The 16,987-nt window shown below is 46.3% G+C and overlaps 1 protein-coding gene across 1 annotated transcript in view; it reads right to left on the bottom strand.

Annotated features, from left to right (window-relative positions):
- Positions 1–16,987, bottom strand: part of LOC142245285 (ectonucleotide pyrophosphatase/phosphodiesterase family member 7-like) — a 94,325-nt gene that overhangs the window by 61,317 nt on the left and 16,021 nt on the right. The window contains exon 2 of the mRNA XM_075317883.1: positions 3,648–3,793. Coding sequence (XP_075173998.1) covers positions 3,648–3,793 — 146 coding nt within the window. The remainder of the gene's footprint in view (positions 1–3,647; positions 3,794–16,987) is intronic.

Below are 16,987 nucleotides of genomic sequence, written 5' to 3' on the forward strand. Positions count from 1 at the left end.
CGGGTTACAAATTTACAGAAAGCTTTGCTTGTTAAGCGAAATTCTCGTTAAGTGGGTTACTCGTTAAGCGAGGTACCACTGTATATTGTTTTTTCAGCTAGCACCTGTTCACACCTGGTGGATGTGCGACTCAGTCTTTTTGATATATTTGTAGTGCATTCCTTTACCTGAAGACACCAATGGCATTAATGTGATGCCAATTGAATTGTGTCCTGCGTCTTTATAAATTATGTGATATGGGAATTGTGATGTAATATACAGCAAGACTATATGTTGAAATATAAATTGTATCTTAATTCATAGGGAAAGAGACAGTTTCCTCTTAGAAGTTAGTGAAGATGTTGTTAAGGCTGCATACAATGGGGGACCTGAGGCAAGAGAAGGAGAAAGGAGATCCAAATCAAGATAGCATGGCCTTGAAGTGTTGACCAAGACACAGAGTTCAGGATTACGTTGAGACTAGAGGCCGAACTTCCACCAGAGGGGTCCGGAGAATGGTTTTCTAGCAGAAAAGCCTCAAGTAGCTTACAGCTCAAAGGTCAAGACCGACAACTGCAAGAACTGAGTTGACTTTTCCAAGTGAAGCTTCTTTAACTATATGAGAACTATAAGTTCAACTCTGACCATATCATCAAACCCCCAGACCCCTTCTTCTACTGGAGAATACATGTAGAACTGTGGAAAGGTAAAGTGACTGTAACAAATTGGAGTGTGTTGCAAGGCTGGTTTGTGCTGGGACTCCCACCACCAGTAAAAATAGGAACAACCCAGATGGAACTGAAAGTGTGACTGAATATGCTCTGTACAACGGAAACGTCCTGGAAATAATGTGTCAGCTATCTATGCTATCTAGCTATGTAATGTTAAGGAAAAATTGTTGAGTAAAGTTTTATCGTTTGAACTGAACTGGTGGTCTTTTTGAATGAGTCGTCATCCGGTCATGGTCAGCAGAAGCAATCTGCAACATGTGACCTGCACGGACCTATGGTCCACACTACACAGGTCCACACACCCAAGCCTAGGACCAATTAGGACCAATTATTTCATGTAGCATGTTGGGGCATCAGGAAATAACACCTCACCCACTAACACCAACACAGGCAAGTACAAAAACTCTATGTGCCATCTAGCCATGTGCCCACCGTATCAACCCAGAGATTGTCAGAGTACTTTGATCATCTTATTTGGTAAGGTTCAATAATATCAAGCAGGATATCAGTAAGGGAGATATTATTTATTTACCAGTATTTTTACACTAGTCCTGGTGCTGCCCCTCTGACTCCACAGGCACCGTTGAAAGTGGAGGAGGCTGCAGTGACATTATTGCTGCATGGTGGACTCACTGCACAGCCTGTACTTTATCTGTCTCCTCTCTTGAGAGAATAGTCTCGCATCCTTTTCATGGTGACATGTATGCCTCACTGCCAAACCTCATTACCTGTGTAGGAGGTGTGGGAGGAGAGTTTTCCTTTCTGCTGAGTGGACTGTTTCACAGCTCTTTTGCCTCATATTTCTGACTGACTTTCTCGATTTGACCCTGGCTATTCCTTTGACCTAGACTTCGACTTTGAATCTCTCTGGTACTGATCGAGAATCATTCTATTATCCATTTGCTCCACTGGCCAGCAGCTACTCAGTGGATACAACCCAGGGGCTTCTTCTGTGAATCCAGATCATTGTATATGGGATGAAAGTGCAAACCAGTGTGTTACTGTGACATTTTAGTCGGAGGGCCTGGCCACGAAAAACTGTTTAAGTTGATTGTTTGCAACAAGTTTGACACTTTTCATTTGATAACATTTTAGGCTGGTTTCAGAAATGTTATTGCCTTTAAGTCATAAACTTGTGTAAATGTATAGACTCTATGTTTCAATGTTTCAATATTAACCCAGATCATTTGTTACTTCTGATGAATAGAGAATTTTATGTCTTTAAGAACCTTATTTATAGCAAGACTATTCTACACAGTATGTAAGCACAGAGCTCTGAGACAGATTCCAGTGTATTCATATTTCAGATATACTGTATGTGTGCCTCGTATATGCTGACATGTACAATCAGCATCAATAAGGTAATAAATAGAAATGTAGGTCATCAGAGCATATATGACATGATACTGATAAAATTTGCTGTTTTATAGCTATGTTTTAGAGAGTATGAGTATAAATATTAATGTATGAATTCCCAAATATTCTCACTATCCTTTTTGTGACTGTAAGACAATTGGCTGGTTTCAGTTCTCCACCAGACAAAAATAGAATCGATCATTAGTATTTTTTATTATTATTATTATTATTGTTATTATTATTATTATTATTGCGCCATTTATTCCATGGCGCTTTACATGTGAAAGGGGTATACATAATAGAGACAAAGTACAATAGTCTTGAACAATACAGGGCACAGACAGGTACAGGAGGTGAGAGGGCTCACAGACTACACGGGATAGGTAAGGGTACAGTAGATTAGGGTAGAGATGGTCATGTGCTGCTATAATGGACTGTGGGTTAATGCAGGTTGTAAGCTTTTCAGAAAGGGTGAATTTTCAGGTTTCTTTTGAAGCTTTCAAAGGTAGGTGAGAGTCTGATGTCTTGGGGCAGAGAGTTCCAGAGTATGGGAGATGCACGGGAGAAATCTTGGATGTGATTGTGGGAAGAGGAGGTAAGGGGGCAGGAGAGAAGGTGATTTTGTGAGGATTGGAGGTTACGTGGAGGTATCATTAAACTTGGTCACAGATGTAAGGAGGAGACAGGTTATGGATCGCTTTGTATGTCATGGTTAGGACTAGAGTCGTTGGGAAATTGGGAGCCAGTGAAGGGATTGACAGACAGGAAAAGTCAGGGAGTAGCATGGAGACAGATGGATTAGTCAGGCAGCATAGCTTAGGATAGATTGTAGGGGTGCAAGAGTATTAGAAAGGAGGCCACAGAGCTGGAGGTTGCAGTAGTCCAGGTGAGAGATAATGAGGGCTTGCACTAGTGTTTTTGCAGATTTTCGGTTAAGGAATGCACGAATCTGGGAAATATTTTTGAGTTTAAGTCAGCAGGAGGTGAAGAGTGCTTGAATGTGTGGCTTGAAGGAGAGAGCAGAGTCGAGAAATTACTTGCTTTGTTCTCTGTAGCAGGGAGGCAGGACAGATCAAGGTTAACTCACGGGAGCCAGGCATGCGCGCTGCAAAGCAGGAACTATTACTGGCGATGTTCCAGAACAGCAGCGCCAGGATAGCAGCCTGTCCTCCAGAACGAGGCAGAATGGAATTAACCCCTCCCATGACCTGTAACTCTAGGATAGAATACCTGCAAAGGCTTAGCAGTGGCTGAACCAGACATGAATCATGACAATAAGAGCTCAATTCCTACAGAGTCAGTGCAGCCATGTAGGGCAAGTACTGTCAAGCTATGGGAAGGCATGTGTTGATTCTGGAGGCAAAACGGTTCACTTGGCCCGTAGCCACACCATCGGTGCACCAAATAGATCTTATGTAAATAGAAAACAAAATCGTTTTTCTGTCCAACTAAAGAATTAAAATCTATAGTATGAATGTCAAGCTCCTTACATACTTGTATACTTAGTTTGAAATGCAATTTATAAGTGACAGATTCCCATTCACATTTAGAATATACAGTATATAAAGTGTTTTATGTCACCTGATTCTGTGCCGTGATCCACAGTGGAAGCACTCCATTGTCCCACCATTCTGACATATTTTGGGTTACTTTGAAAGTAAACTTCTGAAGGGTTTCAGTATTAAACATCATATTGTGGATAACACCATGATCTTCAATCCAGCGGCCTGAAAAAGTCGTAAAATCCAGGTTAGATGATGATCCAAAAGGAAAGTTTCGGAAACAGAAAAAGAGAGAAAAAAAAAATAGGCAAAACAAGTAGGTGGTTGCACAGTTCTACATAGAACATAATTAAATAGTATTATATTTTTAAAGCTTGGAAATTGCATTGGGATATAATTTACTGTAATGGAAATGTGTAATTTGCTTTGGGGGAATTACCAATTATGAATTTCACGAATAACAAATTCAACAAAAGAAATTATCTGCAGTGTGATCAGCAGATTTAATGTGGAGAACGCTGAATACATCTGCCCGAGGTTATTTGGTAGCAGCAGGAAACTGAATGAAAAACTAGGAGACAGATATGGGGCCGGTGTTTACTAGGAAATATGGTCTGATTGGTTTTGTTTATGAAAGCATTTTTTAATGCAGCTCATATTAAAGGGGTGTTCCATGTTATATAGATTTTTTTAATCCTTAAAAATCCTAAAATCCTATTTCCTTTCCACTCACTGACCTTGGTCATCATACACACCCCTCTACATGAGGTTCCTTCCTGAAGGCATAGAGGCCTCCACCCACTGACCATGTGTCAAACAATCAGTCTCCATTTTGACACATGAGACACACCCATGAGCAGAGATATGTGGATAGGCAGACCCACCTTGTCTCTCCAGCTATCCATATAAACACCCTAATGAGTCTCGTGGCATTACAATTCCCAGAATGGACATCCAGGATTACACCACTTCTGTGATACATACTGGCCACCATAATATAGGGAGAACCAGGAACCAAACACTATATGTGGCGCCCTGGACTAGCCAGGTAGCCACAGACAAAACACACACACACCCCCACCCCCGGACAGTAACATTAGTCAGAAACAAAATCCTTGTTGCCTCCCTCCAGGGTCTGATGTCCATACCAGGTGGGGAGGAGCCAGGCGGTTGGCCCCACCCACCGAGGAGTTCACAGGCCTGGAGGCGGGAAAAGGAGCAGTTTAGTCCAGGAGGTTGAAGTGAGAGGAGTGAAGTGGAGTGTCTGGGTTTGTGGCCCAGGCACTGACAACAAGGTTGGCAGACGGTGGTGGCCGTCTACAGGGATGGTGGATCAACGCGGAACCGTAGGACCGGGGTCGGTTGGTGGCCCGCCGGTACCGACCGGGGAGCGAAGTGAAGCTAGCACACACAGGCAGGGCCATCGGACCACGACTAGGCTTGGAGCCACCGTCAACAGTCAAATCCGAGTGTGACAGGAACCCCAGGGGTTTCCTAACAACCAAAGACCCGTTAGAAGGCAACCGTCCGCACCGTTAGGGTATACAGCCACCGCCACAGGCTAGAGACACAAGGGCCAGCGCCTGCGGGCAAAACGGGCTCCTCCGGCATCCATACACCGGGGAGCGGACTACCGTTGGGGACCCATCGTAGTCAAGACAGTACACAAAGGTGCAGGGAAAGACAGCCGCCTCACCTGTCCGGGGAGAGACACAGCAGCCGGCTGCGGGACCCGTCCATCCAACCGTTTGATTTACCGGAGACTTTGTGCATCTCTGTGCTGTCCCTGCTACCCTGCACCTCACCAACCCTGCCTCCCCATCATACCACCGAGCCCCAAGACCACCAACCCCTACCCACGGAGGGGGAAAACAACATCCCAGCTGCTCCCTACCATCGCTCCCGGGATCCCCGTCACCAGCAGCGGTGGTGCCCATCTTCACCACAACCCGTGGGTGGCGTCAAAACCGACATCCCACCACCAAACCTTCCCCCCTTTTCACTCGTGGGCGAGGAGGCACTGCTCGAGCCCTGGCTCTGGCCTCGTGCTCGAGCCACCGAGGAGCAGAAGCACCAGACCCGAGCGCCAGCGATCCCCAAGGCGAGCGGCGTTCCCGACCCCTCCGCCCGCGACATATACAACATGAAGTGGATGTTCAGTACTAGAGACCCAAACTTGTGGCCATTATATCAGATACAAAGAGATGCTGGAATGGAAACTGAGGACATGTGGGGGTGCTCAACCCAAAGTTGTATAGTCAAAAACAAAGAAAAAATGGTAGGCACTCCCCATTTTAGTAAAAACAGTCCTATATTTCATCCAGATGGGAGGAAAAGGGAAGGATGTGGGAAACAGGTGCACGACCTTCCGCGCGAAATGGCAGCAGTCATCCGCCTGGTCCCGCATCCTCACTTTCCCCTCCCGTCTGTATAAAATAAGGCACCAAAGACTAGTAGGTGAGTGCCAGAATAAGAGCTGTGGTAAATCAAGGGGGGTATGCAGACTTTATTTTAATGTTTTAAAGTAGTCTAAAACAATCCCCTAAAATATCCATAAAACAATTCAGCTCACTTTCCATGTTTACATTGCAGACTAATGAGAGTTGCAGCGCCTATGCTCTATGTAGTGCTCAAATATCTATACTTCCCAACTTACCAGGAATGTCTTAGAAGGGTCTTACAGAAAGAAAAAATGGACCTCTTGGACTTCAACAAAAATAAGCAAAATTCTCAACATGCCATAGAAATCCTTAACTAGAAACAGTGTTATTGGAAAATTTCTTGTAGGGAGTCACTGTTATTAGTAGAGTTGAGCGCGGTTCGTGGTTCGAGGTTCTCCAGTTATAGGCTCGAGTGATTTTGGGGCCTGTTCTAGATCGAACTAGAACTCGAGCTTTTTGCAAAAGCTCGATAGTTCTAGAAACTTTCGAGAACGGTTCTAGCAGCAAAAAAACAGCTAATTCCTAGCTTGGCTTCCGCTGTAATAGTGTAAGTCACTCTGTGAATCACACTATTATGACATTTCAGTGTATAGTGTGCGTGAACAGCGCCTTCAGATCACTGCTGTTTCTATAATGGCGATTGCCATTTTTTTTTTTTTTTCCTTGTCTTCCTTCCCTAAGCGCGCGCGTGTAGTGGGGCGGGCCAGCATGTCAGCCAATCCCAGACACACACACAGCTAAGTGGACTTTTATCCAGAGAAGCAACGGCATGTGTGATAGGATGTCCATGTCACATGTCCCTGCATTATAAAATCGGACATTTTCCTCCAGGACGCCATTATCTCTTCTGCGTCTTTGGTGTCAGACATCACTGTCGCAGCTCCGTCCTCCTGAGTCCTATCGCCGATACAGCTGTATGCGCTCCATACACAGCGTTAGACAGCATAGGGATGGCACTTTCTATCAGTCCTTTTAAGGGCTGAAACCGGCAGGGTCAGAGCCATAGGTGACAGGTCCTGAAAACAGAGACAGCGTCTGTGTAGCCAAGGTCAGGGATTTCGTCGCTGCATTTCCCCATTAGGAGGGAATAGAAAGGCAGGCTTCCATTCCTCTACCCAGAGCCCCACAATCCTGCCACTGTACCCTCCTGTCCTCTGCACACTCCAACTCATTATAACTAAGCCATTATACTAGCAAACACTCAGTGTACCTAGTGGCATCCTAAACGTGGCTATTGGACTTTGCTATAGTCCCACTAGTGCAAAGACATTTGCAGAGCACGTCTGCCTGCATTGCACACTCCAACTCATTATAACTAAGCCATTATACTAGCAAACACACAGTGTACCTAGTGGCATCCTAAACGTGGCTATTGTACTTTTGTCTATTCACAGTATTGTAAAGATATTTGCAGCACGTCTGCCTGCATTGCACACTCCAACTTTTTTTAACTAAGCCATTATACTAGCAAACAGTCAGTGTACCTAGTGGCATCCTAAACGTGGCTATTGTACTTTTGTGTAGTCAAACTAGTGGAAAGATATTTGCAGCACGTCTGCCTGCATTGCACACTCAAACTTTTTTTAACTAAGCCATTATACTAGCAAACAGTCAGTGTACCTAGTTGTATCCTAAACGTGGCTCTTGTACTTTTGTCTATTCACACTATTGTAAAGATATTTGCAGCACGTCTGCCTGCATTGCACACTCAAACTTTTTTTAACTAAGCCATTATGCTAGCAAACAGTCAGTGTACCTAGTGGCATCCTAAACGTGGCTATTGTACTTTTGTCTATTCACAGTATTGTAAAGATATTTGCAGCACGTCTGCCTGCATTGCACACTCAAACTTTTTTTAACTAAGCCATTATACTAGCAAACAGTCAGTGTACCTAGTGGCATCCTAAACGTGGCTATTGTACTTTTGTCTATTCACAGTATTGTAAAGATATTTGCAGCACGTCTGCCTGCATTGCACAGTCAAACTTTTTTTAACTAAGCCATTATACTAGCAAACAGTCAGTGTACCTAGTGGCATCCTAAACGTGGCTATTGTACTTTTGTCTATTCACAGTATTGTAAAGATATTTGCAGCACGTCTGCCTGCATTGCACACTCCAACTTTTTTAACTAAGCCATTATACTAGCAAACAGTCAGTGTAACTAGTGGCATCCTAAACGTGGCTATTGTACTTTTGTCTACTCACAGTATTGTAAAGATATTTGCAGCACGTCTGCCTGCATTGCACACTCCAACTTTTTTTAACTAAGCCATTATACTAGCAAACAGTCAGTGTACCTAGTGGCATCCTAAACGTGGCTATTGTACTTTTGTCTATTCACAGTATTGTAAAGATATTTGCAGCACCTCTGCCTGCATTGCACACTCCAACTTTTTTTAACTAAGCCATTATACTAGCAAACAGTCAGTGTACCTAGTGGCATCCTAAACGTGGCTATTGTACTTTTGTGTAGTCAAACTAGTGCAAAGATATTTGCAGCACGTCTGCCTGCATTGCACACTCAAACTTTTTTTAACTAAGCCATTATACTAGCAAACAGTCAGTGTACCTAGTGGCATCCTAAACGTGGCTATTGTACTTTTGTCTATTCACACTATTGTAAAGATATTTGCAGCACGTCTGCCTGCATTGCACACTCAAACTTTTTTTAACTAAGCCATTATACTAGCAAACAGTCAGTGTACCTAGTGGCATCCTAAACGTGGCTATTGTACTTTTGTCTATTCACAGTATTGTAAAGATATTTGCAGCACGTCTGCCTGCATTGCACACTCCAACTTTTTTTAACTAAGCCATTATACTAGCAAACAGTCAGTGTACCTAGTGGCATCCTAAACGTGGCTATTGTACTTTTGTCTATTCACAGTATTGTAAAGATATTTGCAGCACGTCTGCCTGCATTGCACACTCCAACTTTTTTTAACTAAGCCATTATACTAGCAAACAGTCAGTGTACCTAGTGGCATCCTAAACGTGGCTATTGTACTTTTGTGTAGTCAAACTAGTGCAAATCTATGTGCAGCACCTCTGCATGACACCCTCCTGCTCTGTTTTTAATAAGCTATAATGATAGCAAAAAATACTGCCATTTAGTGGCATCATAGAACTGGCTGTTGTATTCCATTAGTGCCCCACTGGTGCCAAGCTATTTCTAGCACCTCTGCATGACACCCTCCTGCTCTGTTTTTAATAAGCTATAATGATAACAAAAAATACTGCCATTTAGTGGCATCATAGAACTGGCTGTTGTATTCCATTAGTGCCCCACTGGTGACAAGCTATTTATAGCACCTCTACATGACACCCTCATGCACATTTTGCTACGCTAATGTTATAGCAAACTCATGGAATTCATTGCTGCATTTGATAATTCGGAGGGATAGAAAGTCATGCTTCCTTTAGCTTTTCCTTCTGTTCATAGACAGCATCTCCAAGAGCAATTTCCCCTCCACGTCTAAGTGTGGAGAGGCAGCTAGTGCGCATGCGTGTGCCGATTTACCCCAGCTGCAGCATAATTACAGTGTTTCGCCTAGTGAGTATGCTCAGCCTGACTGTGTTATTCCTGACGCTAAGTCTTCATTTCGGGATACAGCGCATGCTCCCACACTTAGTGTGAAAACCCTCTTTGCACAGGTGCTTGCATTACGTGCCGGGTCTAAGTCCTGTTTTGTGCCTAGACACCATGCTAAAGCTGATAGTCTTTTTTCAGATACTGTATTTCATGCTACTGAGCATGCTCAGGCACTTACTGCATCAGAGACTAGGTCCGGTAATGAACTCTTTGGCCCTGCCCCTGATGTGGGGGGGCACATATAGACCACAGGGCATCAGGTGTCCTCCCAAATGGCTTGCAGAGGGCCACCCCTATGACTTGTCACCGCATTATTGATGGTCAGACGATGACTGGTGAGGTGTTTGGGTCATGGCAGCCATGAGGTCATCATTGAAGTTGCGGTTCCAAATAGGACGCTAGTTATGCCACTCATGACGTGTCACTCTGCTTTTGTCTCCAGGAGGTGCATTGTGGTTCACCCTGGTTTGGGGCGGACCCAGGTTATAAAAGGGGCTGGAGCCAACAAGGAGGTGCGCAGTCTTCTATTATGCTCCAAAAGAGCACACCTCCATGTGTTGAACCCATTGCGGCTTTAGGCCAGAGGTAGGCAAGGATAGGGTGTCGATGCAGGTCACCACCACAGTTGGTAACGCAGAACGGTTAAGACCAGCTCCTGTCCTACCAGTCCTGCTTGTGCAGCCCAGTGGCATTAACAGGCCTGCTGCTGCTGATGCGCCTGCTGTCCACAGGTGTGCCCCTACGCACACGGTCAGCGTACTCAATGGCCCCTGTGTTGTTAACAGGGAGTTCCTGGGCTGGGTGGGCATGTGGACCCTGTGACGCTAACAGGGCTCACAGTCTCCAGATCCGAATGGCGTCTAACTCGGTTCAGGCTACTATTAGTTTCATAGCCACACAGCTCTGTATCCTCCACCAAACCTTCCAGTTGCAAACCTCTCCTTTTCCAACTGGGAGCACGGTGGACACTGACTGCTGATGGGGATATATACCTTTCTCTTTCTTTTCTTATTAATTTTCGTTATATAGCGGTAACATAGTATATACCACTTTATCCAAATCTGCCAGTCCCACTGTAACAGATGGTGTTTCTTCAGCAAATGTTACTGTTGCTTAACCACCAAATCCACGGACCAAAACTTTTTTCCCCTTTCCAACACACCTGTTCCCCTTTCCACCAGCATCTGTCCTTTTTCAACTCATTTGGTATATGACCAAAAGTGCAACTCTGCAGGGACACCGTACTCGATGCCATCTCAGCACAGCAGACAGCCCTCGGTCCCTCAGGTGTGGACAAGTAAAAGACCATTTCCTCCTATCCATGACAAAGCGTTGAGATTCACTCTGTGCAGCACTGGTGTTTAGTGGAAAAGTAGATCTAAGATTGCGTACCACATTCTGCAGATACTCCTGTATACGTGCGTCCATTTCTATGGCAAGAATTATTTTGCCAAATTTTGTCTTGTACCGGGGATGTAACAGTGTGGCAACCCAGTATTCTGGATTACTTTGAATTCGTACAATCCGAGGGTCATGTTGTAGGTAGTGCAGCAAGAAGCCGCTCATGTGTCTTGTGCATCCAGGAGGACCAAGTCCTTGGTGTGTTGGTGGCAGAGAGGTGAGAATCGTGCCTCCTTCCTCTGCCCTCTCCCCACAACCTCGCACAACAGAAATGTGAGCAAGCTCTCACTCATCTGCTGAGTCTTCCATGCCCATCGCCAGTTCGTCCTCCATTTCTTCATGGGCTCCTGCACCTTCCTCAACACTTTTTGCTGATACTATGCGCCCTTGTTAATCCCTCTCCCTCACCATGACTGCCGCATAGGTGCCGCTGACCATCTGGACCTCGTAGATCTTGTTATCCCTTCCGCATATGACTCCTCCTGTACTTCCTCCCCTTCCTCTTGTCCCAACACCTGACTCCGAATAATAATTACAGTGTGCTCCATCATGTAGATGACCAGAATTGTTACGCTGAGAATGACATTGCCAGTGCTAAACATCTTCGTCGACATTTCAAAACTGTGTAGCAGGGTGCATAGGTCCTTGATCTGACACCACTCCAGCAGCGTAATCTGCACCACCTCTGGATCAAGTTATCCCAGGCTATATGTCATAACGTATTGCAGCAGGGTTCGGCGGTGCTGCCACAAACGCTGCAACATGTGCAGATTCAAATTCCTGCGTGTGGGCACATCGCATTTCAGGCGTTTAACCACCAGACCTAAAGACTTCTGTAGCGACGAAAGTTGTTGAGCTGCTGTGTGCGCACGATGGAAGTGAGCACATAGCGAGCGTGCCCGCTGCACAAGACAATGTAGGCCGGGATGGTGTTTTAAAAATTGCTGGAGAATTAGGTTCAACACGTGAGCCATACAAGGCACGTGTGTCACATTGCCCTGATGATGGCCCGCAGCCAGGTTTGCATCATTGCCGCACACGGCTGTTAAGTCACCAACGGAGTCTGCTCCGTCAATTTGTACTCCGGTCGCCAGGTGACAACGTGTTCCTTTCATGCATAGTGCTGATGATGGGAGAGGAGTCGATGCCAGCGGCGCAGGTGGACGCAGGTTATGCTCACCCACTGGGCTGCATTACCTTGACAGATGCAGAATCTCTGGCTGAATGTAGCTGGTGGGTATCTCACAGATGAAATACCATCATTCAGCTACAACCAATGGGAAGACACCACACCCTTTTTTATGCACATCCTGTCTGCAGACCACTGCCAGACATAGCTATGAACCTCTGGTTAATTTTACCCCCAGTTCAGTTTTATGATTTTGTGTGCTTGTTACCTGACTACTTTTCCTGCTTGCTGTTTATGTACCTTGTTGGCCGATTTGCATTTCACCTCTGCTTGTTTTCTGATTAAGTCCTGGCCGTCCCATTCTGTTCCTGTTCCTCAATTAATGTTTTGACCCTGCCTGACTACTATTCTCTGGAACTGCAGCCTTCCACAGGTATTAATCACCTTGGGCCATGTGCAATTCCTAATCCCTGTATAGGGGTTAAAGGGTTTCAGGGTTCTAGGGGTCCTGCTTGGTGAGTGGCTTCCCTCTAGCCTATCATTAACAGCCTATCTGAGTGTGTGGATCAAGGAAGGCGTTACACCGTGCTCTCTGCAGAAGGCCATGTGGGCCAGGATAGTGCTTTAAAAATTGCTGGACAACCAGTTTCAACACGTGAACCACACAAGGCATGTGTGTCACATTGTCACAGCGAAGGGCCGCACCCATGTTTGCATCATTGTCGCACCCGGCCTTCCCTGGCTGCTGGTTGAGTGGAGACAACCATTGATGAAACTCGGTATCCAGAGCTAACCGTCCACAACTTCTCAGCGGTGTGACTCACATTTCCCATACATTTCAAAGTAAAACTTTGACCGCCTGATGGCATTGAGCTCTGCTGCCAGCATAGTAAGGAGGTGTGTGGTAGTCCTTGTGCGCAGTTACAAGGAAGGGTGGCCTGACCACACAGGGTTTGCGCCAAGGTGGAGGACCCACACGAGGTTGAAGAGGCAGAAGCAGTGTATTAACTTCTACATACAGAAAAAGGATTGAAACAACTCGTGGGGACCGCAAGACTTGTACAGCAGACCCTTCTCCATCTCTCACCCTAGTTTGCCAGTGCCCAGTCAGTGACATGTAATGACCCTGTCTATGCTTACTGGTCCAAGTATCTGTGTTGAAATGCACCCTGTCGCACACAGAGTTTCTCAAGGAAGTGGTGATGTTGTGTGCGACATGCTGGTGTAGCGCGGGCATGCTTTTCTTGGAGAAGCAGTGGTGATTGGGCATCTGGTACTGGGGCACAGCGACAGACATAAGGTCTCTAAAATCCTGTGTGTCCACTAGGCGGAAAAGCAGCATTTCGGTAGCCAACAGCTTACAGAGGGATAGATTCAACCTCTTAGCTTTGTCATGGGTCGCAGGAAGTGGCCCTTTATTTGACCACATCTGAGGGACAGAGATCTGGCTGCTGTGTGTAGACGGTGTTGAGTAGGGTGTCCCTGGAAAAATGCAGGTTTGTGAGGAAAGTTCAGGCGGAGACATGATGTTGCCTTCATCCAACGTTGGTGCTATCGATGTTTGAGAGAGCTGTACACAATCACTTGTTTCCCCTTCCAAACCAACTGATGACCTATCAAGCAAACTGCCTGTTGCGGTTACAGTGGTGGAAGTTGTGGGTGGAAAAACAGGTGTGACAGCTGTCCCCACAGTCCTAGAAGATGACGAGCGCGCGGATGCACTGGAAGGGGCAGGCGGTGGATGGTTCGCTCCGCTAGGCCGCATTGCAGCACGGTGAGCTTCCCACCAGGCCATATGATATTTATTCATGTGACGATTCATGGAAGAAGTTGTCAAACTGCTGAGGTTTTGACCTCTACTAAGAGAACCATGACAAATTTTACAGATCACATAATTTGGGCGATCTTTTTCTATGTCAAAAAAGGACCAGGCTAGGCAAGGCTTAGAGGCCATGCGACCTGTTGATCCATCCCGAATAATGCTCAGAGGCAGAGTGGTGGCTGAGGATGCAGTTGTAGACGTGCTACCAGTGCTCCGACTGTGTTCAGGAAGGCGCAAGGTAACTTCGTCGTCGGTTGCATCCTCCTCCACCGCCTCTGTTGACCTCCTCGAGTGTCTGACTGTGGGTTGACAGTAGGTGGGATCTAGAACTTCATCATCAATTGTTGTGTTTGCACTCCCCTCCCCCTCAGACCGAGCCTCTTCTTGCCCTGACCGAATATTTAAGTTGTCATCCCAATCGGGTATCTGCGTCTCATCTTCATCAGTATGTTCCTCATTGTCTATAACCACAGGTGTTGGAAAGGCAGCATTTTGGTAGCCAACAGTTTGCAGATGCTGAAAGTCAACCTCCAAGCCATGTCATGCCCTTCTAAAAGCATGTAAAACACAGCGAGGGGACTCCAACCACAGTCTCCCTCGTTTCCACTAAATGGGCCACACACACCCCACTTGACTGGCATCAGTTGACCCAATTTTCAAGATGAAAAAGATGCTTTGCATGAAGCACTCTCAAAAATACGCGTGCCTTTCCCGTCCCCTGGCTGACCAAGGGGAAGAAAAGTACTCTGAGAGCCATGACTTGTTCATCTTGGTTCTTTTAGAAACACAGCGAGGGGACTCCAACCACAGTCTCCCTCGTTTCCACTAACTGGGCCACACACACCCCACTTGACTGGCATCGGTTGAGCCCCCTTTTGAAAAAGAAAAAGATGCTTTGCATGAACCACTCTCAAAAATACGCGTGCCTTTCCCGTCCCCTGGCTGACCCAGGGGAAGAAAAGTACTCTGAGAGCCATGACTTGTTCATCTTTGTTCTTTTAGAAACACAGCGAGGGGACTCCAACCACAGTCTCCCTCGTTTCCACTAACTGGGCCACACACACCCCACTTGCCTGGCATCGGTGGAGCCCCCTTTTGAAAAAGAAAAAGATGCTTTGCATGAAGCACTCTCAAAAATACGCGTGCCTTTCCCGTCCCCTGGCTGACCCAGGGGAAGAAAAGTACTCTGAGAGCCATGACTTGTTCATCTTGGTTCTTTTAGAAACACAGCGAGGGGACTCCAACCACAGTCTCCCTCGTTTCCACTAAATGGGCCACACACACCCCACTTGACTGGCATCAGTTGACCCAATTTTCAAGATGAAAAAGATGCTTTGCATGAAGCACTCTCAAAAATACGCGTGCCTTTCCCGTCCCCTGGCTGACCCAGGGGAAGAAAAGTACTCTGAGAGCCATGACTTGTTCATCTTGGTTCTTTTAGAAACACAGCGAGGGAACTCCAACCACAGTCTCCCTCGTTTCCACTAACTGGGCCACACACACCCCACTTGACTGGCATCGGTTGAGCCCCCTTTTGAAAAAGAAAAAGATGCTTTGCATGAAGCACTCTCAAAAATACGCGTGCCTTTCCCGTCCCCTGGCTGACCCAGGGGAAGAAAAGTCCGCTGAGAGCCATGACTTGTTCATCTTGGTTCTTTTAGAGACACAGCGAGGGGACTCCAACCACAGTCTCCCTCGTTTCCACTAAATGGGCCACACACACCCCACTTGACTGGCATCAGTTGACCCAATTTTCAAGATGAAAAAGATGCTTTGCATGAAGCACTCTCAAAAATACGCGTGCCTTTCCCGTCCCCTGGCTGACCCAGGGGAAGAAAAGTACTCTGAGAGTTATGACTTGTTCATCTTGGTTCTTTTAGAAACACAGCGAGGGGACTCCAACCACAGTCTCCCTCGTTTCCTCTAACTGGGCCACACACACCCAACTTGACTGGCATCGGTTGAGTCCCCTTTTGAAAAAGAAAAAGATGCTTTGCATGAAGCACTCTCAAAAATACGCGTGCCTTTCCCGTCCCCTGGCTGACCCAGGGGAAGAAAAGTCCTCTGAGAGCCATGACTTGTTCATCTTGGTTCTTTTAGAAACACAGCGAGGGGACTCCAACCACAGTCTCCCTCGTTTCCACTAAATGGGCCACACACACCCCACTTGACTGGCATCAGTTGACCCAATTTTCAAGATGAAAAAGATGCTTTGCATGAAGCACTCTCAAAAATACGCGTGCCTTTCCCGTCCCCTGGCTGACCCAGGGGAAGAAAAGTACTCTGAGAGCCATGACTTGTTCATCTTGGTTCTTTTAGAAACACAGCGAGGGGACTCCAACCACAGTCTCCCTCGTTTCCACTAACTGGGCCACACACACCCCACTTGACTGGCATCGGTTGAGCCCCCTTTTGAAAAAGAAAAAGATGCTTTGCATGAACCACTCTCAAAAATACGCGTGCCTTTCCCGTCCCCTGGCTGACCCAGGGGAAGAAAAGTACTCTGAGAGCCATGACTTGTTCATCTTGGTTCTTTTAGAAACACAGCGAGGGGACTCCAACCACAGTCTCCCTCGTTTCCACTAAATGGGCCACACACACCCCACTTGACTGGCATCAGTTGACCCAATTTTCAAGATGAAAAAGATGCTTTGCATGAAGCACTCTCAAAAATACGCGTGCCTTTCCCGTCCCCTGGCTGACCCAGGGGAAGAAAAGTACTCTGAGAGTTATGACTTGTTCATCTTGGTTCTTTTAGAAACACAGCGAGGGGACTCCAACCACAGTCTCCCTCGTTTCCTCTAACTGGGCCACACACACCCAACTTGACTGGCATCGGTTGAGTCCCCTTTTGAAAAAGAAAAAGATGCTTTGCATGAAGCACTCTCAAAAATACGCGTGCCTTTCCCGTCCCCTGGCTGACCCAGGGGAAGAAAAGTCCTCTGAGAGCCATGACTTGTTCATCTTGGTTCTTTTAGAATCACAGCGAGGGGACTCCAACCACAGTCTCCCTCGTTTCCACTAAATGGGCC

The sequence above is a fragment of the Anomaloglossus baeobatrachus genome, chromosome 7, assembly GCF_048569485.1.
Source record: "Anomaloglossus baeobatrachus isolate aAnoBae1 chromosome 7, aAnoBae1.hap1, whole genome shotgun sequence".
NCBI classification, from domain to species: Eukaryota; Metazoa; Chordata; class Amphibia; order Anura; family Aromobatidae; genus Anomaloglossus; species Anomaloglossus baeobatrachus.